The sequence below is a fragment of the Canis lupus genome, chromosome 32, assembly GCF_011100685.1.
Source record: "Canis lupus familiaris isolate Mischka breed German Shepherd chromosome 32, alternate assembly UU_Cfam_GSD_1.0, whole genome shotgun sequence".
Lineage (NCBI taxonomy): Eukaryota > Metazoa > Chordata > Mammalia > Carnivora > Canidae > Canis > Canis lupus.
The window spans coordinates 19,161,720-19,178,067 of NC_049253.1; the positions used below are offsets into that span (position 1 = coordinate 19,161,720).

The 16,348-nt window shown below is 43.4% G+C and overlaps 1 protein-coding gene and 1 long non-coding RNA gene across 8 annotated transcripts in view; one reads left to right on the forward strand and one right to left on the reverse strand.

The window, feature by feature from the left end:
- The window catches only part of TSPAN5 (tetraspanin 5), a 170,730-nt gene that overhangs the window by 120,692 nt on the left and 33,690 nt on the right, over positions 1–16,348 (forward strand). The window contains exon 1 of one of the 4 annotated variants that reach the window (XM_038582071.1): positions 5,213–5,230. The exons of the other annotated variants lie outside the window; for them this stretch is intronic. Within the exon in view, the coding sequence (XP_038437999.1) occupies positions 5,228–5,230 (3 nt within the window). The 5' untranslated portion in view covers positions 5,213–5,227. Of the gene's footprint in view, positions 1–5,212; positions 5,231–16,348 lie in introns of those variants that run through there. 4 annotated transcript variants of the gene reach the window in all.
- Positions 1–16,348, reverse strand: part of LOC111093584 — a 68,630-nt gene that overhangs the window by 26,466 nt on the left and 25,816 nt on the right. The window contains exons 3-5 of one of the 4 annotated variants that reach the window (XR_005382794.1): positions 6,275–6,379; positions 5,158–5,257; positions 4,792–5,051 (exon numbers count right to left, since the gene is read on the reverse strand). This is a non-coding gene — a long non-coding RNA (uncharacterized LOC111093584). Of the gene's footprint in view, positions 1–4,352; positions 4,413–4,538; positions 4,646–4,791; positions 5,052–5,157; positions 5,258–6,274; positions 6,380–16,348 lie in introns of those variants that run through there. The other 3 variants (XR_005382792.1, XR_005382796.1, XR_005382795.1) reach the window with 3 other exon arrangements.

The following is a 16,348-nucleotide window of genomic DNA, read 5'->3' on the forward strand; positions in this document are numbered from 1 at the left end:
CTTTTGACCAAGACCCTCAGTATGACATATATTTTGTTTTAATTTTTAAAGATTTTATTTATTTATTAGAGAACATGTGCGAGCATACAAGTAGAGGGAGCAGCAGGCAGAGGGAGAGGGAGAAGCAGACCCTCACGGAGTGGGGAACCCAATTTTGGGCTCAATCCCAGGACCTGGAATCATGACCTGAGCTGAAGGCAGATGCTTAACTGACTGAGCCAGATTCTCTGACATATATTTTATATATGAGACAAATTTCTTGAAACCTTCATCTCACCTCATGAAATACATCCTGTTCTGTTTCATTGAGGAAGGAAATTCTGGTCTTAATCCATTAAACTGCTACCAGCAGGTTTTCAGACCTGGTTGAAAAACACTGATCTGGAAAGGCTCTTCATCTCCATTTTTTGAAATTCTACTCTTCCCTCAAGACCCATACCCTCCCACGAAATCTTCCCTCATCTTGGCATCTTGTGACCTTCTCTGAACTTATCATTTTTCTCAATCTCATTGATGGCATTTACCGCAAATTGGCTTTTATGTTAATTATTGATTTATAACATTTCTGTGACTAGATTGTAAGTACCATCGGGCTTGGTCCCCATGGTCGTTTATCAACCTGTGCTGGTAGGTAGTGCAGGTCCTCCCCACTGAAGCCCTCTGAGGGGTTTGTTAAGAAATCATGTGGTGTCTTGGATGCTGACCTTTGAAAGCCATAAAATCAGTGCATGTGTGGGGGTGGGGAGCTTCCTGCTATGACTGCTGCCTGGATTGGCGGTTTTATCAGTTGGGCTGCCTCAGATTCCTTGGGTATCTGGAAAAGAATGCTATTAGGTTGGGATTGTAATTCCAGCTTCTAAATACAGATTCTCCATTTCCCTTTTCCTGACATGACTGGATCTCAGAGGCTTCTTTCAGTTCCTACGATATGCGAGCCAAGATAGTAACTGCCTCCTCCCTGCTGAAGCACAGCCTGGGATCTTGAACCCTTGAACCTTTGCAGCATGGAACCCATAATGATTTTAGCCCAGGAGATCTATTATTTTATAACACCAGATGTTTTTAGGTAGGTTTCCGTGTGTGCTCACTGCTCTGTAGACCCTATATGTGAGGGGAGTTATACACAGTATTGCTCGTGTGGAGCCTTTCTTCTGTAAGGAAAAAAATACCATAGAGAGCAGGATAGAATGTTGGTAACTAAACCCTTTCTTTCACATTTGGAGCCCAGTTTGGAGATCCTGACTAATGATGAGATTTAGAGAAGTGCAGGACCCAATTTGTGTTTACACAAATTATCTACCCAAAGGTCGATCTCATTTAAAGGAACTGATTTAATTTAGGAAAGTTATTTCTTTCTCTTTTAAATCTAATTTCAGGAGCTTGACTGAAATGGTAATAGATACCAGAGAACTGATATCTGCAGTAAACGAACAAATCTAGACACCGCAACATCAGTCTTGGGACAGTGATAGATAAAATACATTTCAGAAATATCTGGGAAATCATATACTTAAAAACAAATGACTCGTTGCTGCTTGCTTCATTAGATGTTAAGAAAACACACTGATAACAGCATAATAAAATCCAGTTAAAGTTACGGATGCACAGTTTTTATAATGACTTTCTTTTTAAAGAGACTGATGGACCTTTAGGTTTCTATAGAAAATCTGTTCATGCATAGGCAATTTTTTTTTTCTCTTTTGAGCACCAAACACTTATGGGGACTCATGAAGTGAGTTTAGCTTAATTTGGTGCTCAGAAAATTTGCAGACACACTTCCTGATTTAGAGTCTCTCCCATCCAGTCTGCCTTTTAGCAGAGCTAAAATGTGTGTCCAAGGAAGCAGGATTTGTCTCAAAGGAGTTTTGGAGAAAAACTTCCTTCGATATTTAAAGTGCTTGACAAAGTCATGTTCACATGGAAGTCAGTTTTGAGATGAGGAAGTTAAAATCAAGTGGCTTACTTTATATTACTGGCTCACAGCCCATCTGATAGGATTGGCATGGAGCACTAATTAATCACCCAGGGTCTCCTCATTCACTAATCACATGGCATGAAACTTCCCTGCTGGCTGAGGCTCAAGGGCAAACTGTGGGCTTCCAGCCAGCTTACTTTTCATAAGCATTATGCTACCTCTGTAAATTAATGTGAACCTAATATATGCTGTCAGTGGTTTACTTTCCCATGGTGACCCTCTCTGGTTAAAGCAACTTTAAATGAAATCGTATATGGAGAATGAAAAGTTCCTTGCACAAGGGTGGGTGGGGGGAGGAAGATTTAAAATCCTCTTTGTAATCTTTTTTCCCATGGTATATACGATTTTGGTTCTGATAAAAATCTGCTGGATTAAATAAATAATGCACAGATGATATGATAATTGCCTTATCTGAAAAGCCAGCCTAGATGGTACTTCTTTCCATGATATTTTAAATTGCAACAATAGTGTGTTTATTGAGTCCATGCTATGTACAAAACACAGACTTTAACTTATTAGTTTTCATGTCAGTCCTGTGTGTATGCTATTACTGCCTCCATTTATAGGAAAGAAAATTGAGAGTCTGTCAACTTGTCTAGGGTCACATCCAGTAAACGCTGGGGCCCGGATTTGAGCCATGGTTTGTGGCCACAGGGTGTGCTCATTGGATTGTTTTACTATTCATGATTCATTTGGTCCCTTTTAGCTTGAGGAAAATATCGTGGTCTTAGTCTTTAAAGATACAATTCCTGTTTCCATATTGGATTTTTACATTCATCGGAATGAATCATTTTAGAAGCACGTTGATCTCTAGGACATTGTTTCATGTCTTCATTTTAATATGCACCTTTGTTCAGAGAACAAAAAGTTGTGGGCATCTTTAAGCCAGAGGAAATAGGTACAGCTTATTCATAAATCACTCACGCTGTTGTTCATCTTAAGACACTTCCAGACAATTCTAATAGAAGAGGAAAATTCCAGAGAGCACATACATGGATCATTTCCAAAGCAGTGCCTGTTGAGAACCCAGCCTTCCATCCTGAAGCTGTGAATGGTTTGGCTGCAGCTTGTCTTATATGTAAATTAATTTCCAAGAGTCTGGGTAATAAACTGTTATATAAAAGAGTGATTTGTCAAAACCCATTTCCCTTGTTAAAAATACCTAACTAGAGAGAACAGGTTGATATTTAGTGGTTTATATGGGTTCTGTGTGAAGCCAATACTTTTCTCCTTAGTATGCAGCGCTGATGTTCTTGGTTGAAAAGAATCCATTCCATTTCTTTTTATAGTGTCATGAAAAGTTGGAAAGAGGAAAAACTGAGCTGAACATACAGAATAAATAACTAAATGGTGCCTTCAGTCCTGCCCTTTTGTTTTCAGACATTCTCCCTCCCCATCCTTTGTGAGTCATTGAGCCAGTAAGACTGATCAAAGATGCCTCAGTGTATAGAACATTTTATGTGGAGGTTTATTTGTCATCCACAACAAAGGACTAATTGCCTCTAGGCCTTCTTTCACATGATAATCAATGGATTTGGATCTCCTGGGTGTGCTCCATGTATCCTGCATTCATCTTCCAAGATGTTTTAGGTTTTGATTGAATATAAAGCATCAAAAAGATGACGTCAACCCAATAAAAAATATTAAGGGGATTTTAAGCATGAGTATGGAAATGTAAAATGTTCTTGCTCGATTTGATCAGAATTTTAACTTCTGTGATAGCTATTCAGAAGGCCACATAGCATTTCTAGGAGGAAGCATGTTTCTCAAATTTTAGCATTTCAAAAGGCCCGCTGGGAGAAAATTGAGTTTTCATTTTAATATGAACTTGAAGTTTTCAGAGATGATTTCTTGGGTGCCTATGTTACTAATGTTATCAATAAGGTTTTATTTTAAAGAAACATTCTGAATTCTGACAAGGAGTAGTGTGGTCTGCATAGTTTCCTATAGTGACTTTGCCTAAATGAGGTGTGTGTGTGTTTGCAGGCGCATACCATGGGGATGGATAGGTTGGGCACTATCATTCTGCTCATTCTGTGTAATGTCAAAAGAACTGCATTTCCCTTCTTCTGGTGTTCTTTAACAAGTATTTCTAACTAAGGTTGAGTGTTTACTAAAATTAACCTGAAATATGCAGTAATTTCTTAGGAGTGTTTTTAGTATTTATAGTCAAATGGGAATACTTAAAGAGTTATACATGGACTAAAGACCTCTGTTTAGTAACAGTGACTTTTTCCCCAGAAAATGTAGAAGTGTCATTGTGTTTCTTAGAAAAGAAAGTAGATTGGGATCCCTGGGTGGCGCAGCGGTTTCGCACCTGCCTTTGGCCCAGGGCGCGATCCTGGAGACCCGGGATCGAATCCCACGTCGGGCTCCCGGTGCATGGAGCCTGCTTCTCCCTCTGCCTGTGTCTCTGCCTCTCTCTCTCTCTGTGTGACTATCATTAAAAAAAAAAAAAAAAAGTAGATTATATTGGCAAGACAGGAGAAACAACAAGATTTTAAAACCTCCAGCTATGCAGACACAGAGAGTATTTTGCATTAGGTTAAAAAGGGGGAAAAAAGTACCATTGCCTCTGCCTTCTTGGAGCTGACTTCCAGTACGGCAGACCAGTGAGACATGGTGCTGGACAACAGTCTTTTGGGTGAGAGGGAAACTCTAACCTCTCTTCTGTAAAACAAGAGCACCGAATGCCAAGAACTGTGAGGGATCTGAGATGTTGCCCTACCTGCCAGCTAACAAGTTACTTTGCCACAGTGTCATGGATGCTGACGGAAACACCAGACTCCTAAGTCAGAGATCTAGGACTTTATTAATCACAGCACTACTAGTAGCCAGAGTATCAGTATTTTACATACTCCTTTCCTGAGCCCCAGTTTTCATAGGGTGATGCAGAGGAGGCCAGTTGACCACGGTTTACATAATGAGCTGTGTTACAGGAGAGGATCCCTGAGTTTAGGGAACCCGACACTTTTATACTTGGCAGTAAACCTCCCTAAAACTTTGCAGGATCTCTAAGGAAACACTATCTCTGTCTTCCAGGGCCGTGTGTTATACAAATTTCTTTGAAGATAGTCTGGAATTACAAGTGAGTCATTTGTTACAGTCAGTTCCTCCCCCATCCATAAGAAGAGGAAAAACTTGAGGAAATTTTCTCCTAACACAATATTCTGGTAACATACCAAATAAGCACAGATTCCATGGATGATTGGTGTGTGCTGATCCTTGAGGGCTGCATAGGCACCAAATGACATGGTGAGAAGCTACAGCGTGTAACTTATCCTATGGTTTTAACAGATGGATAAAATGTGATATTTTCATTACATTAAGTATCTACATGGCATCTCCTTTTCAAAATGCCTTCCTTTCTGTTGGATCACCACAGTCCTATGTAGCTAGGGCAGGTGGTAGTATTATTCTCCATTTACACTTGAGGAGACTGTTGGTCAGTTACATGACCAGATTTACACAGCTAGTTAACATCCCGGTTGGCACGAAATCTGGAGTTTCCTGACACCCAGTCTATTGGTCTTTGAGTCTTCTACATAAGGCGAAGGACGTTACCGGCCATCATAGAAGTGACCCCAGACCAGTCCCAGGTTCCTCTGTGGTTGATGCCAAACCTCCTAACTAATCATGGGGGCTTCCCCAGCCACACCAGGCACAAGGGATAGTCTGGTGATAGTGCCGGTGGTGTCCAGAGTCAGGAAACCAATTTGAAATAAGGACAGTTACTTTCTGTAATCCTTTCTTGTTGTTTTAAGTTGTATTTTCCATTTAATTAAACATGAGCAGTTTCCACTGTTTTAGCCTTTCTCTGGCAAAAGTCTTATGTATAAGTACAGGTGATGGATTCTCCCTCTGCGGGCTTTGTGTGATGCCTCTTTCTTAATTCCTGCTATCCCTCTGTCTCCTTCTTTGCCATCTCCCTTTTAAAAAATTTATTTATTTATTTATTTATTTATTTATTTATTTATTTATTTATTTATTTATTTATTTATTTATTTATTTATTTATGATAGGCACACAATGAGAGAGAGAGAGGCAGAGACACAGGCAGAGGGAGAAGCAGGCTCCATGCACCGGGAGCCCGATGTGGGATTCGATCCCGGGTCTCCAGGATCGCGCCCTGGGCCAAAGGCAGGCGCCAAACCGCTGCGCCACCCAGGGATCCCGCCATCTCCCTTTTGAATTCCTTCTGTGTACCTTCCCATAAATCTTAGGGTTCTCTAGGAGGATGCCTTGGCTCTCTCCTGTACAAACTCTTTATATGGCCTCAGCGATAACCACACCACTTACCGAGCTTGTTCTATGAGCCAGGCACTTTGTGAAGCACCTTGGGTACATCATCTCATTCAGTCTTCCCAGAGACCCTATGAGACGGATACGGCTATTCTCTGTATTCTGTAGGGAGGAAGAAATAGAGAACCGAGAGGTTAATTATTTGTTCAAGTCTAACCTGAGTTCTCCTTAGAGTGACCTTGCTGACCGGCTGCTTGGTCCTCCTGTGTATGTGCCAGGACATTTTCAGATGAGTGCTTGAAAGTGAACCCTAAAATTGATCTTGCTTCCTTCCTAGTGTTCCTAACTTCAAACTCGATGCTATAGCCTTCTAGCTTAAGTTAGAACCCTGGACATTTTCTTAAATTCTTTTCTCCATCTCCTGCAAGTAATTCCCTTGTTCATTTGACAGATTTTTAAGATCCACAGTGAAGCACACATTGCTTGTTAAGCACACATTGCTCTCAGCCTTGTTAAGTTTGGGAGCTGCAGAATGAACTAAAAAGACAAATCCCCCTGCTTCCATGGAGGTTGTTTTCCTAGAAATGAATATCCCCCTTTTCTAGATCTGGACATTGAGGACTAGGGAGGGTAAGTGACTTGCCCAGGGTTACACGTTTAGGTTTCAAACCCAGGCATTGTGATTCAAAAAACCATAGTCTTAACATTAACATCCTCAGCTTCCTGTCACAATGTCCCGTAGAGTCTTCCCCTTAATCTCTTCTGTATTCATCCCCTTGCCACTGCCTTTGCCTTTGGGGCTGGTGTCCTTGTCACCAGGATTACTGCAATAGTCTTTCAATTTGTGTCACGGTCTGCAGTTTTACCTCCCTTGAGTCTGTTCTCTGTGCTATACAAGAATGATTTTTTCTAAAATGCAATCTGATCCTGTCACTATTTCTGCTAAGACCCTTGGTTGGCTTCACAAAGCTTGGTGGTGCCTCAGTTTCCCCAAGACAGCCTGTGGGGACTGGGCCCCTGCTTAGCAACCTCCATCCCAAAGGTTCTCAAACTTTACTATGTGTCACGGTTACCTGGAGGGCTTGTTAAAACAGGGCTTGCTGGGCCGCACCCCCAGAGTCCCTGATGCAGTAGGTCTGGGGCCACCTGCTAATTGCATTTCTAGCAAGTTTTTGGGTGCTGCTGGATCGAGACCCACACGAGGAGGAGCCGTGCCTGCCAGGGCCTGGCCTGACCATCCCTGCTTCAGCCCTGGAAGCTCTTGCCAACGCTGAAGAACATGGTCTTTCAGGCTCCAATGCTTTTGCACAGGCAGCTCCTGCCGGAGGTGGTCTTCCTGTCTCCTTTCTTCTAGAACACAGTTCAAGTGTCCCTTCCTAGGAAGCTTCCTCTGACCCCTTGGTGATCCCCTAGCCCCGCCTGTGTTTCCATGGCAACATATGCCTGGGAAGGCTCCATTGCCTGGTTCCCTGTGCCTGGGGTGGTTTCACTTGTTTGTTTCCCACCCACTGCCCCTCAGCAGCTAGGTCCTTAAGAAAAGAGATCCTCGGTTATGTTTTCCACCTTTCTGTGCCTCGCACCTAGCACAGCACCCGGGGTATGTTGAAGGTAAAATTCATAAATGAATTATATAATTCGACTTGTGCTTTAAAAAAAGAATGATCCTATTTTAAGTTTCATTTGCATTAACCTTTAAATCTTGCCCAAGATGTTGTTTAAAACCTGAAGATGTTTCACCACCACACAGTACACATCTGAGAGTATTAAACTTTCAAAGCTGCCTTTAGCTCGAGCTGCGCAGCTTGGCTGTTTAATACAAACAGCAGGAGCTTATTCCCACCAAGGCCGATGTTTGTCTGTAGATAACTTCACTTCTCATGCCTATGATTGGAAATACTTGAGTTATCCCTCAGTCCTCCTCAGCCTTGAGAACATCTCTCTGGTCTGTTCTTAGCCTTGGTTTTATCTAATCAGGGGGTTACAGATGGAAGAGCCCAGGCAATGTAAGCCTTGCTTTTACTGAGACAAAGATTAGTGAGCTGTAAATTTTCAGCCTCCCTGTTTCAGAATTGTGTAGCTTAATCCCTCACGTTCCTTTCTAAGTGCCTGCATTGCCTGCATAATTTCCAAGAAGAATATAGGTTTTATTGCCTGCATAGCCCTCCCTTCCCAGCTCACATTACTAGTTCTTGCCAAGATGCTAAGTTCCAGACTTTAACAAAGGAATTTCCGAACAAGATTGTCCCTGGATTGTAGACATGTCTTCGAGGGGCTGCTCTGGCCTTCTCTTGGTGCCGTACAAGTTCAAAGGCAGAGAGCCCTTTCTGGGGAAAACAGAGAGAACATATGAACCACAGGAGAGGCTCCTCTCCTGCTCCCTCTTACCCTTCTTTCAGGCTCTGCCCTGGTATTGCTTTGAGAACCGTTTCTTGTGCTCTAACCATAGCCTTCTGCTCCCAGAACTCAACAAGCAAGCAGAGAACAGCTCTTTCTTTCATGGGGATGGGTAGCTGAATTATGTGTTCCTTCTCACACCAGGTGACAGCAACTTTCCCCAGTAGTTCAGAACCACTAGAGCTTCTACTCAGTTATTTGGAAAGGAACAATCCCTCCGCCTCATCTTTACTAGTCTCCAGAGCACCATCATGCTCATGCCTGTTCTGCACACGTTAGCATGAAGGATATTAATCTGGTCTCTTTTTTATTGTCTTAGGACTCTTTTGGTTACAAGTAACAGAAAGCCCCCAAGGTAGCTTGGGCTGAGATGGGAGTGGGGAGATGTATAACAAGGACCCAGGGCCCTGCTTGGAACCTGGGGTCAGGAAGTGCAGCCAGGGCTCCTGATGATAAGGAGCAGAGAGTGGTCAGGAGCGGAAGTTACCCCGGTCTCTCCCCTCTTCTCTACATGTGATACTTTTTCACCATACCCCGTCTGTTCTAGAATCAGGGAGATTTGGGCTGACAAAAATCACTGTGTTTGGTACCTGATTCCTGGGGAAGAGGGACTCTGTCTTAACCTAGTATTTGATGGATTGACTTTTCCTGAGCCACATGTCCCACCTCGGTCTACTCATCAGTCTAGAGAGGGTAGACTGGGAATGAACCCACTCTACCCTCATGGATGAACATGGATGCAGGGGCCCATCCTGTGGGTACATTGGGAGGGGGTACACCGAGAAGCTAGCCCCCACCTCAATACTGGTTATAATTTACATTCCACATTCTTGCAAAATAATTCTATTTTTAAATATGGGCACAATGAAACCAAAACCCTTCTACAAAGGATGTAATACAAAAAGAGTGATAAAGTTAGGGAGAGGGAAGATGCAACAAGAAGCCCTGATGGGAAGAAACCTATTTAAGCGTGGGATTTCAAAATTAGTAGGCTTTTAAATTCTGGGTCCGATTGTACCCCAAATTCCTGAGTCAGACTGCTAAGATAAAAAAAGATTTGAAATTAAGCATGATGTCAGTATTCTGACTAGAGTTTCTTAGTTTCTTTTAAATGCACAGGCATGCTTGGATATGTTGTTCCCAGAAGGAGCCTCCAGCCGGTATCAGGGGAGGGAGAGGATTAATTGGAGGGCGGTGCTGCTGCCCCCTTCACCAGCACCTGTGATCTGGTTAACACAGCCCACATCACTTCTGCTGCCGGAGCGCAGGTTATGTCACCCCATTACCGTCCCCTGTGTGGGTGAATGGCAAAGAAGGGTCCACGTGGCGGGCGGTGCAGAAGTTCAAAAGAGAGGGGCTTCTGATCACTGTGAATGATGAGGCTTTCTCATACTTGGAGGAGGCCGGGCTTCATCTGGATCTGCAGTATGTCTGGGCAGAGGAGGCAGGCTGAGAAATGTGTGAGGAAGGGGGAGGCGCTAATACTCACCAGGTAACCACAGCAGGTGCTGCCATTGGCTCTTGGGACGCCACCCAGTCTCACATGATCACGTTGACCCCGTAGTCATTTTGTGCACTTCCTTAGGTGTCCTTGTTATCTCCATTAGATAAATGAGAAGCATGGGGCTCTAGGAAGTCAGGAAACCCTCAAGTGGTTCTTTATCTCCCAGAGGAGATCCCAGTCATCACAGGGGCTCCAGAGCTTCACCCCACCTGGCTCCTATTACTTCTGCCACAGGGCCCAGCCAAGCTGCTGCTTTGCTAACAGTCTCTCCACACCCCACTCCCCCCCCCATATCTACCAGCCAACTCCTTCATCTTTATGTATTTTCTTATGTGCAGCTTTCTTATTGGACACCTGCCTTGGCTGCTCTATTTTAATACTCTAACACCTCGTTCCACCTTGAGCCCCATTTTAGTCCCTTTATGCTGCCCTCCTTTCCCACAGGGCTTCTTCTCTTTTAAAATTCTATAGACTCTTCTCACTTACGTTTCTTTTTATCACCTTAACCTCCCTGTGTAGTTAGAATGTCAGCCCCGTAAGAGCAGGCACTTTTGTCTGTTCTGTTTCCTGATTTATCCAGAACCCCTAGAGCACCTGCCTAGCTCGTAGTAGATGCTCAAAAAATATATGTTGAAGGAACGAAGAGCCTTTCCTGAGATGGCAGGACCATGGGGCACGAAGCGGGGCTCAGCAGGCTGTGCGTGTGTGTGTGTTCGGGTTACGTGGAGGCCATTCGGGCCCTAGCAACGTGAGAGAGAGTGACCCCGGCTCAGATGGGGAATGTCCTGTTTACAGGTTTGAGCTTTATCTGTCATGCCATCTCATCCTGAGCATTCTGGACAGTTTGGATGCACCAGATGGGACACGGGGACCTGGTGGCAAAATTGGGATTGACTTTCTGTGTATTGACTTTGCTAGCAGCCTGTCCTTACTTCTTTGACGTGGCAAGAATTATGCCCAAAGGCTTTTTCTTCCTAAACTCAGCCCCTGCTGTATAAAGACAACGTGTTTTGTTCGTAGGTACTTAGCACACTTGTGGGGACTGCTCCGCCCACCCGTCCCTGCCAGAACTGGGTGTTGGTCACACTGCAGTGTCAGAAAACATGTACTAAAAAGTACCTGTGTTGTAGTTTAAGGAAAATGCATTTTTTTTTCCTGAAGGCACTCTTTTCCTCTCTTCTGTGCCAAATGTTTTCAATGAATCTCTCCTGTTTATTCAGGCAGAGCTTAAAATTTTTTTTATAACTCCATCAGAATGTTGAAGGAAGAACAATTCCTTCCATTGTTATTTAGGATAATATTTTTGAGGCTCTCATTTCATTTGGATGAGAAGATTGACCTGATCTTTATTTTCCTCTGTCATGTTTACCTTGCTGTGTCGTTATTTTGAGTCTGTTCACGGGTTGCTGGGCAGATGCCATTGACGTAATTGTTTTTTAAAGCAAAGAGGATTGAAAATGTCCATTTAAGAGTTGACTGTGACCTTTAATGTACACCTGTACATAAATAACTGCTTCCTTTTATGAACAAAAGTGTGGGGGGGTAGGCATGTGTGTATAGAAGTTAAATAACTTATTTTTTTAAGTATACAAGCTGAAATATGCTCTCAAGAGAATTCAGATAGCAGCCAAAATGCCATAAAAGAAAGCTGTCCTTCAGAAATGCCACTAGATCTTAAGCTAGTTATGAAATTGGCACCTGAGATTTATTTCTGTTAGAGAGGACATAAGATGGATCTTCAAGAGCCATGGTCTCCACATAGAAGGTGCCAGAAACAGGAGTTATCCTAATGCCCTCTCTCTCTCTCTCCCCTTCACCTTTGCCCTTTCCCCCCACCATATCAAGCCATCACTGAAAAATGTCAGTTTTACTTCTAAATAGTCTCAATTCCATCTTTTTCCTCACATTTCCATACAGGACATGATGAGGTATTGTCTGCGTGACTAAATCTGATAAAGGCCTGTGTCCTTGCCCCATCCCAGACCACTACGCACAGATGGTGCTTAGCGGCTTCCTGTCTCTCTTAGTGTAATGACTGAACTTCTTAATTGCCTCTTGGGGCCCTGCATGGGCTGGTCCATGCTCATGTCTCTAATGACAGACTTGCACTTTTCCCCTATTCTTCACACACCAGTCATACCAGTCACCGTTTAGACCTTTATCCATGCTGTGTTCCTCTCACCACAGAGCCTTTGTACATTCTCTTTCTGCTGCCTGAAGCACTCTTCCTCTCTGTCTTTGCCAGTTTAACAATTTCTCATCTTTCAGACCCTGGTTCCTACATCTCTTACATATGAAAACCCTTGTGGACTGCAACGTGGGTCAGATCTTCCTCTTTCGTCTGTATTGGCCTTAGTTTCTTTTCCTCTATAGCACCACCAAGGGCAATTTTGTCTTTTATGTTTTATTTGATTGAAATCTCTCTCTCACTAGACTGTATACTCACTGGGGGCAAGGACGGTATCTGCATTTATCACAAGAGAAAAGTACCTAGCATAAAGTAAGAGCTCAAGAATATCTGAAGATTGTAGATGGATGGATGAGTGGCTTCTCAAGTTATCTCATACCAGTTAGAACAGGTTACTCTTCTACTTCCAGGGTGTTGGAGGCTCAGCTAGCTGGAACTGAAGCAACAGCTGGCGGAAGATCTTCTGTTCATGGTCCCCAAAAGGGGGCAGATGTGTCCCTCCTGACAGAGACGCCCCGTTGCCCTAATCAACCCTAGGGCCATTTTCCTGAGTGTCAGCTCCGCTGGCTTTCTATTCACCCCATGCCCAGCTTCCGTCAGCATGCCACTCTGTTTCCACCTAGTGCCATTCTCAGTTCCAGTCAGGAATACACACCTTTGCCTTGGATGTCAAGAAATTAAAGGGGCGATTTTGAGTCTTTGGACAAGCCTTCCAGGAAAGTACTAAAACACTTTGAGCTTGGGCTGAGGAGTCCAATCTCCTGAGCAACACAATTTAAGGTTTCTGAGGGCTGTTTCCTTATCTATATATTCTGTCTAATTCAGAATATCCCAAGTTTATAATTTCAATATATAATCAATAAAATAACTAGTGATGAGGATTTTCCATTCTTTTCATTTAAAATCCAGTGTATGTTTACATGTACTAGCACGGCTCAGTGTGCACTAGCCACATTTGGAATGCTCAGTAGCTAGTGGCTGCTGTATCAGACAACGCTGTCTTAGTGAGTTCCTAGAAAACGCAGTACCTAGTTCATACTTAGCATTTAACAAATATTGGCAAAATTACCATTACTCGTTTTAAAACCTTAAAAATTGGGTGGTCAAAAATTTGTACTGCATGTTTGCATATATTGCCACGTGGGGAGAGGGCTCTGATTTGTTGGGGTTTTTTTTTTTTTTCCCCCTCTTTCAAAGGAATGAAGAGTTGACCTTGAGTGTTCTTCCCATTTCCTGGAAGTTGGCCTCAAGGTTTCAGAATGAGGTCAGTTTGGTGGTTTACAGTCAACTTTTCTTCTGGAGGTGGGAAGGGGGAAACACAGCATGCCTCAAGTGCTGCGTGCCTGTCTCTGTTTTTTGGCTCTTTTCTGTTTAATTATTTGAAGCTGGAACAACTTGATTTTAAAACAAAACATATGGGCTGCGAGTAATTGGGAGGACGTTTGCTAGTGATGTAGCAATGAAGGTATGTGCACTTGAGGCCCTGGCCCCGCGCGGCTTGCTTACTTAGGTACCGAGTGCTTTCCTTGACTTCACAGTCAGTGTTTTTTCTTCAAATTCTTAAACCTTGTTTGGAAAGTCACAGTTAAAGCAGGAAGTATTAGAGCAAGATGGTAGAGGAAATTGTCCGTGAGTCTTCTTTAAATTCTGATTTTTTTTCTTCCTTTCCTCTCTGTGGAAAATCAGAGGTTTCCAGTCTGTTTATATGATTTGCAAAGAAGAGTTTTCAGAGTGCACAGAAGAGAGGAGAGCTTCCTACAAAGAGGAGAAAGTTGTATTTCTCTGTTCTTCTATGCCACTCCATTGCCCACACGCATACGGGAATTTCTGATCTACACCCAATCCTTATGCGAAGGCAAGGTTCTCAGTGTTTTTAGCTCTTCAGAGTCCACTTTGCTTGCTGCGGGAGGAATATATGATGTCCTCATATCACACATCATTCTAACCTACATGCTTCCACTTTCTGCCTCATGGGGGGAAATGGGAATTTCTAAGGACCGGTAAGAATGTGTACGTTGATGTTCCTAATCTTCTCTTGGTTCAGATCCTGCTGCTTCACTCAGTAGCTATGTGCTTCTAAGCAAATGAAACTCTGTGAGCCTCATTCTTCCCTTTCTTAAAATTGGGTTCGTAACAGTGCCTATTCCAAAATACAACTGTTGAGAAGCCTCAAAGAGACACTGCATATACAAAGCTCTAAGCACGGTGCCTGGCCAGTAATGAGAAGGGATAAATGTTAGCAATTAGGCAGGAGCCCTCAGCAGGAATGTGTTCACCCAAGAGGAACAGCTGTCCGTGATGTTCTCTGCCACGACATCCTACCCATTGCTTGTGGTGACGGTCATTAAGTACAGCGTTGGCGAAAATGGTTGAACATTTGTGCATGAAGAGTTTTAGTTGTTAGAAGGTGAGGCATTTCACGGAGATAAGCTTCACATCAGTAGTTGTGAAGCCGAGCACTCTGATTTCGAGGTCTGTTGGGATGCTGTGTATGCACTTGTCACTTGTTACCCTTCTGTGCCTAGGACCTGAACATAGGAAATTCACATGCTGAATTGCTCTGTTTTTGTACTATAGAGTCCCGAGTATCTTGGAGTCATTTTGGGGACTGGTGCATATGTCATTTTCCATCAAAACCATAGAGTGACACAGCACTCTGACCAGGGCCGTAGAGAGGCAGACCGTAGTTTTCTGTAGGGATGTTCAAAACAACAGCTCTTTCTAAACCCTTTTCAAACCTCTAAGAGCAAGAGGGAAAGGAAGGGGTCTTCTGTTTTTTGCCAAATCAAGGACATGCTGGAGCTTTTGTGATAGGGGTTCAAAAGGTATTGCCTGTTATCTCATTACACAGTCTGATAACTGGCGGGAGATTTTGGAAATTCTGCTTCTAAAAAACACAACCAGATTTTCTGGGCAGTCAGCTGGCTGGTTTTTCAGTCCTGCCTTTCCCCTGTGCTCCTGCTCTTTCCCCCAGTCCTCCTAGGATTGATAAGCCAATGCCCACAAAGTGTCAGCAACCCCCTGCTGTGAATGAAGACCTTGCCAGGTAGACAAGCTCTCAGATTTCCCCCAAACTGCAAAGAATAATCACCATCACGCTTGTTTTCTCTGTGCGCCCCTCTCAGTGGACAGCTTTCCTGACATTTAACTTAATCAAGATGTTAGTAAAATAAGCAGGGTACACTGCTGCCATCAGATGGAAACTGCTCGTTAACCTGCCCGCTCTCTTCACTTCAGCATTTGGGAAGGAAATTCAGAGTTGCTATTGGAAATGAAGATGAAGAATAAGATGTGTCTTTCTTCATGGCCAATTACACCCGGTCCTGACCACTTAGCTCTTTGTGGGTGGACAGCCCTGTACAATGTGTCATCAAACATGTGATACCCAGATTACAAGACATGCTGTTATTTTAGGTAAAGTCAAAGGGAAAAAAACTGAGATACTATCGATTTTAAGACCTGTCCCAACTTCAGACATGTTAAGATGTGGGGGGAAAAGATGAGTATCTTAGAGCATGTGACAGTGACAACCAACTAAAATGAAGAATCCCCCTGGGTACTGCTTGGTCCCCCATCCCCACTCAACACCACTCAAGCTACTGGGCAGCACACTGGGGTGTGTGTTGTGTAAGAGGCAGCTCTGTGTTGGGTTCTCCTGTATCTCACTGTGGTGTTTGTGTGTGAAGTTATGGCGCTGAGATGAGAACAGACCAAGCCGTGGAAGCCCCCTAAAGTATGATAGAAGTTATTTAAGTTTCTGAAAAATGGAAGAATCCAGGACTTTTCTTTGGGTCACATTGGACTTGCTAAGATTCATGTGACCTTTTGAAGAAGTGGTAAGGAGTGTGTTGAGGCCTTCCGTGTGCCATATTGGACCTGGACCAATTCTCACGGCCTGATGGTGTGGAGAGAATCACTGGCTCTTTTACATTCATTTTTTAGTGAACACTGGGCTTGGATTTATGGGGGCAGGTGCTGTGTCCTCTCTTACACTGAAAGGCAGCATTAAACATTATTAATAACTTCGATTTTACTCAGGGTTCTA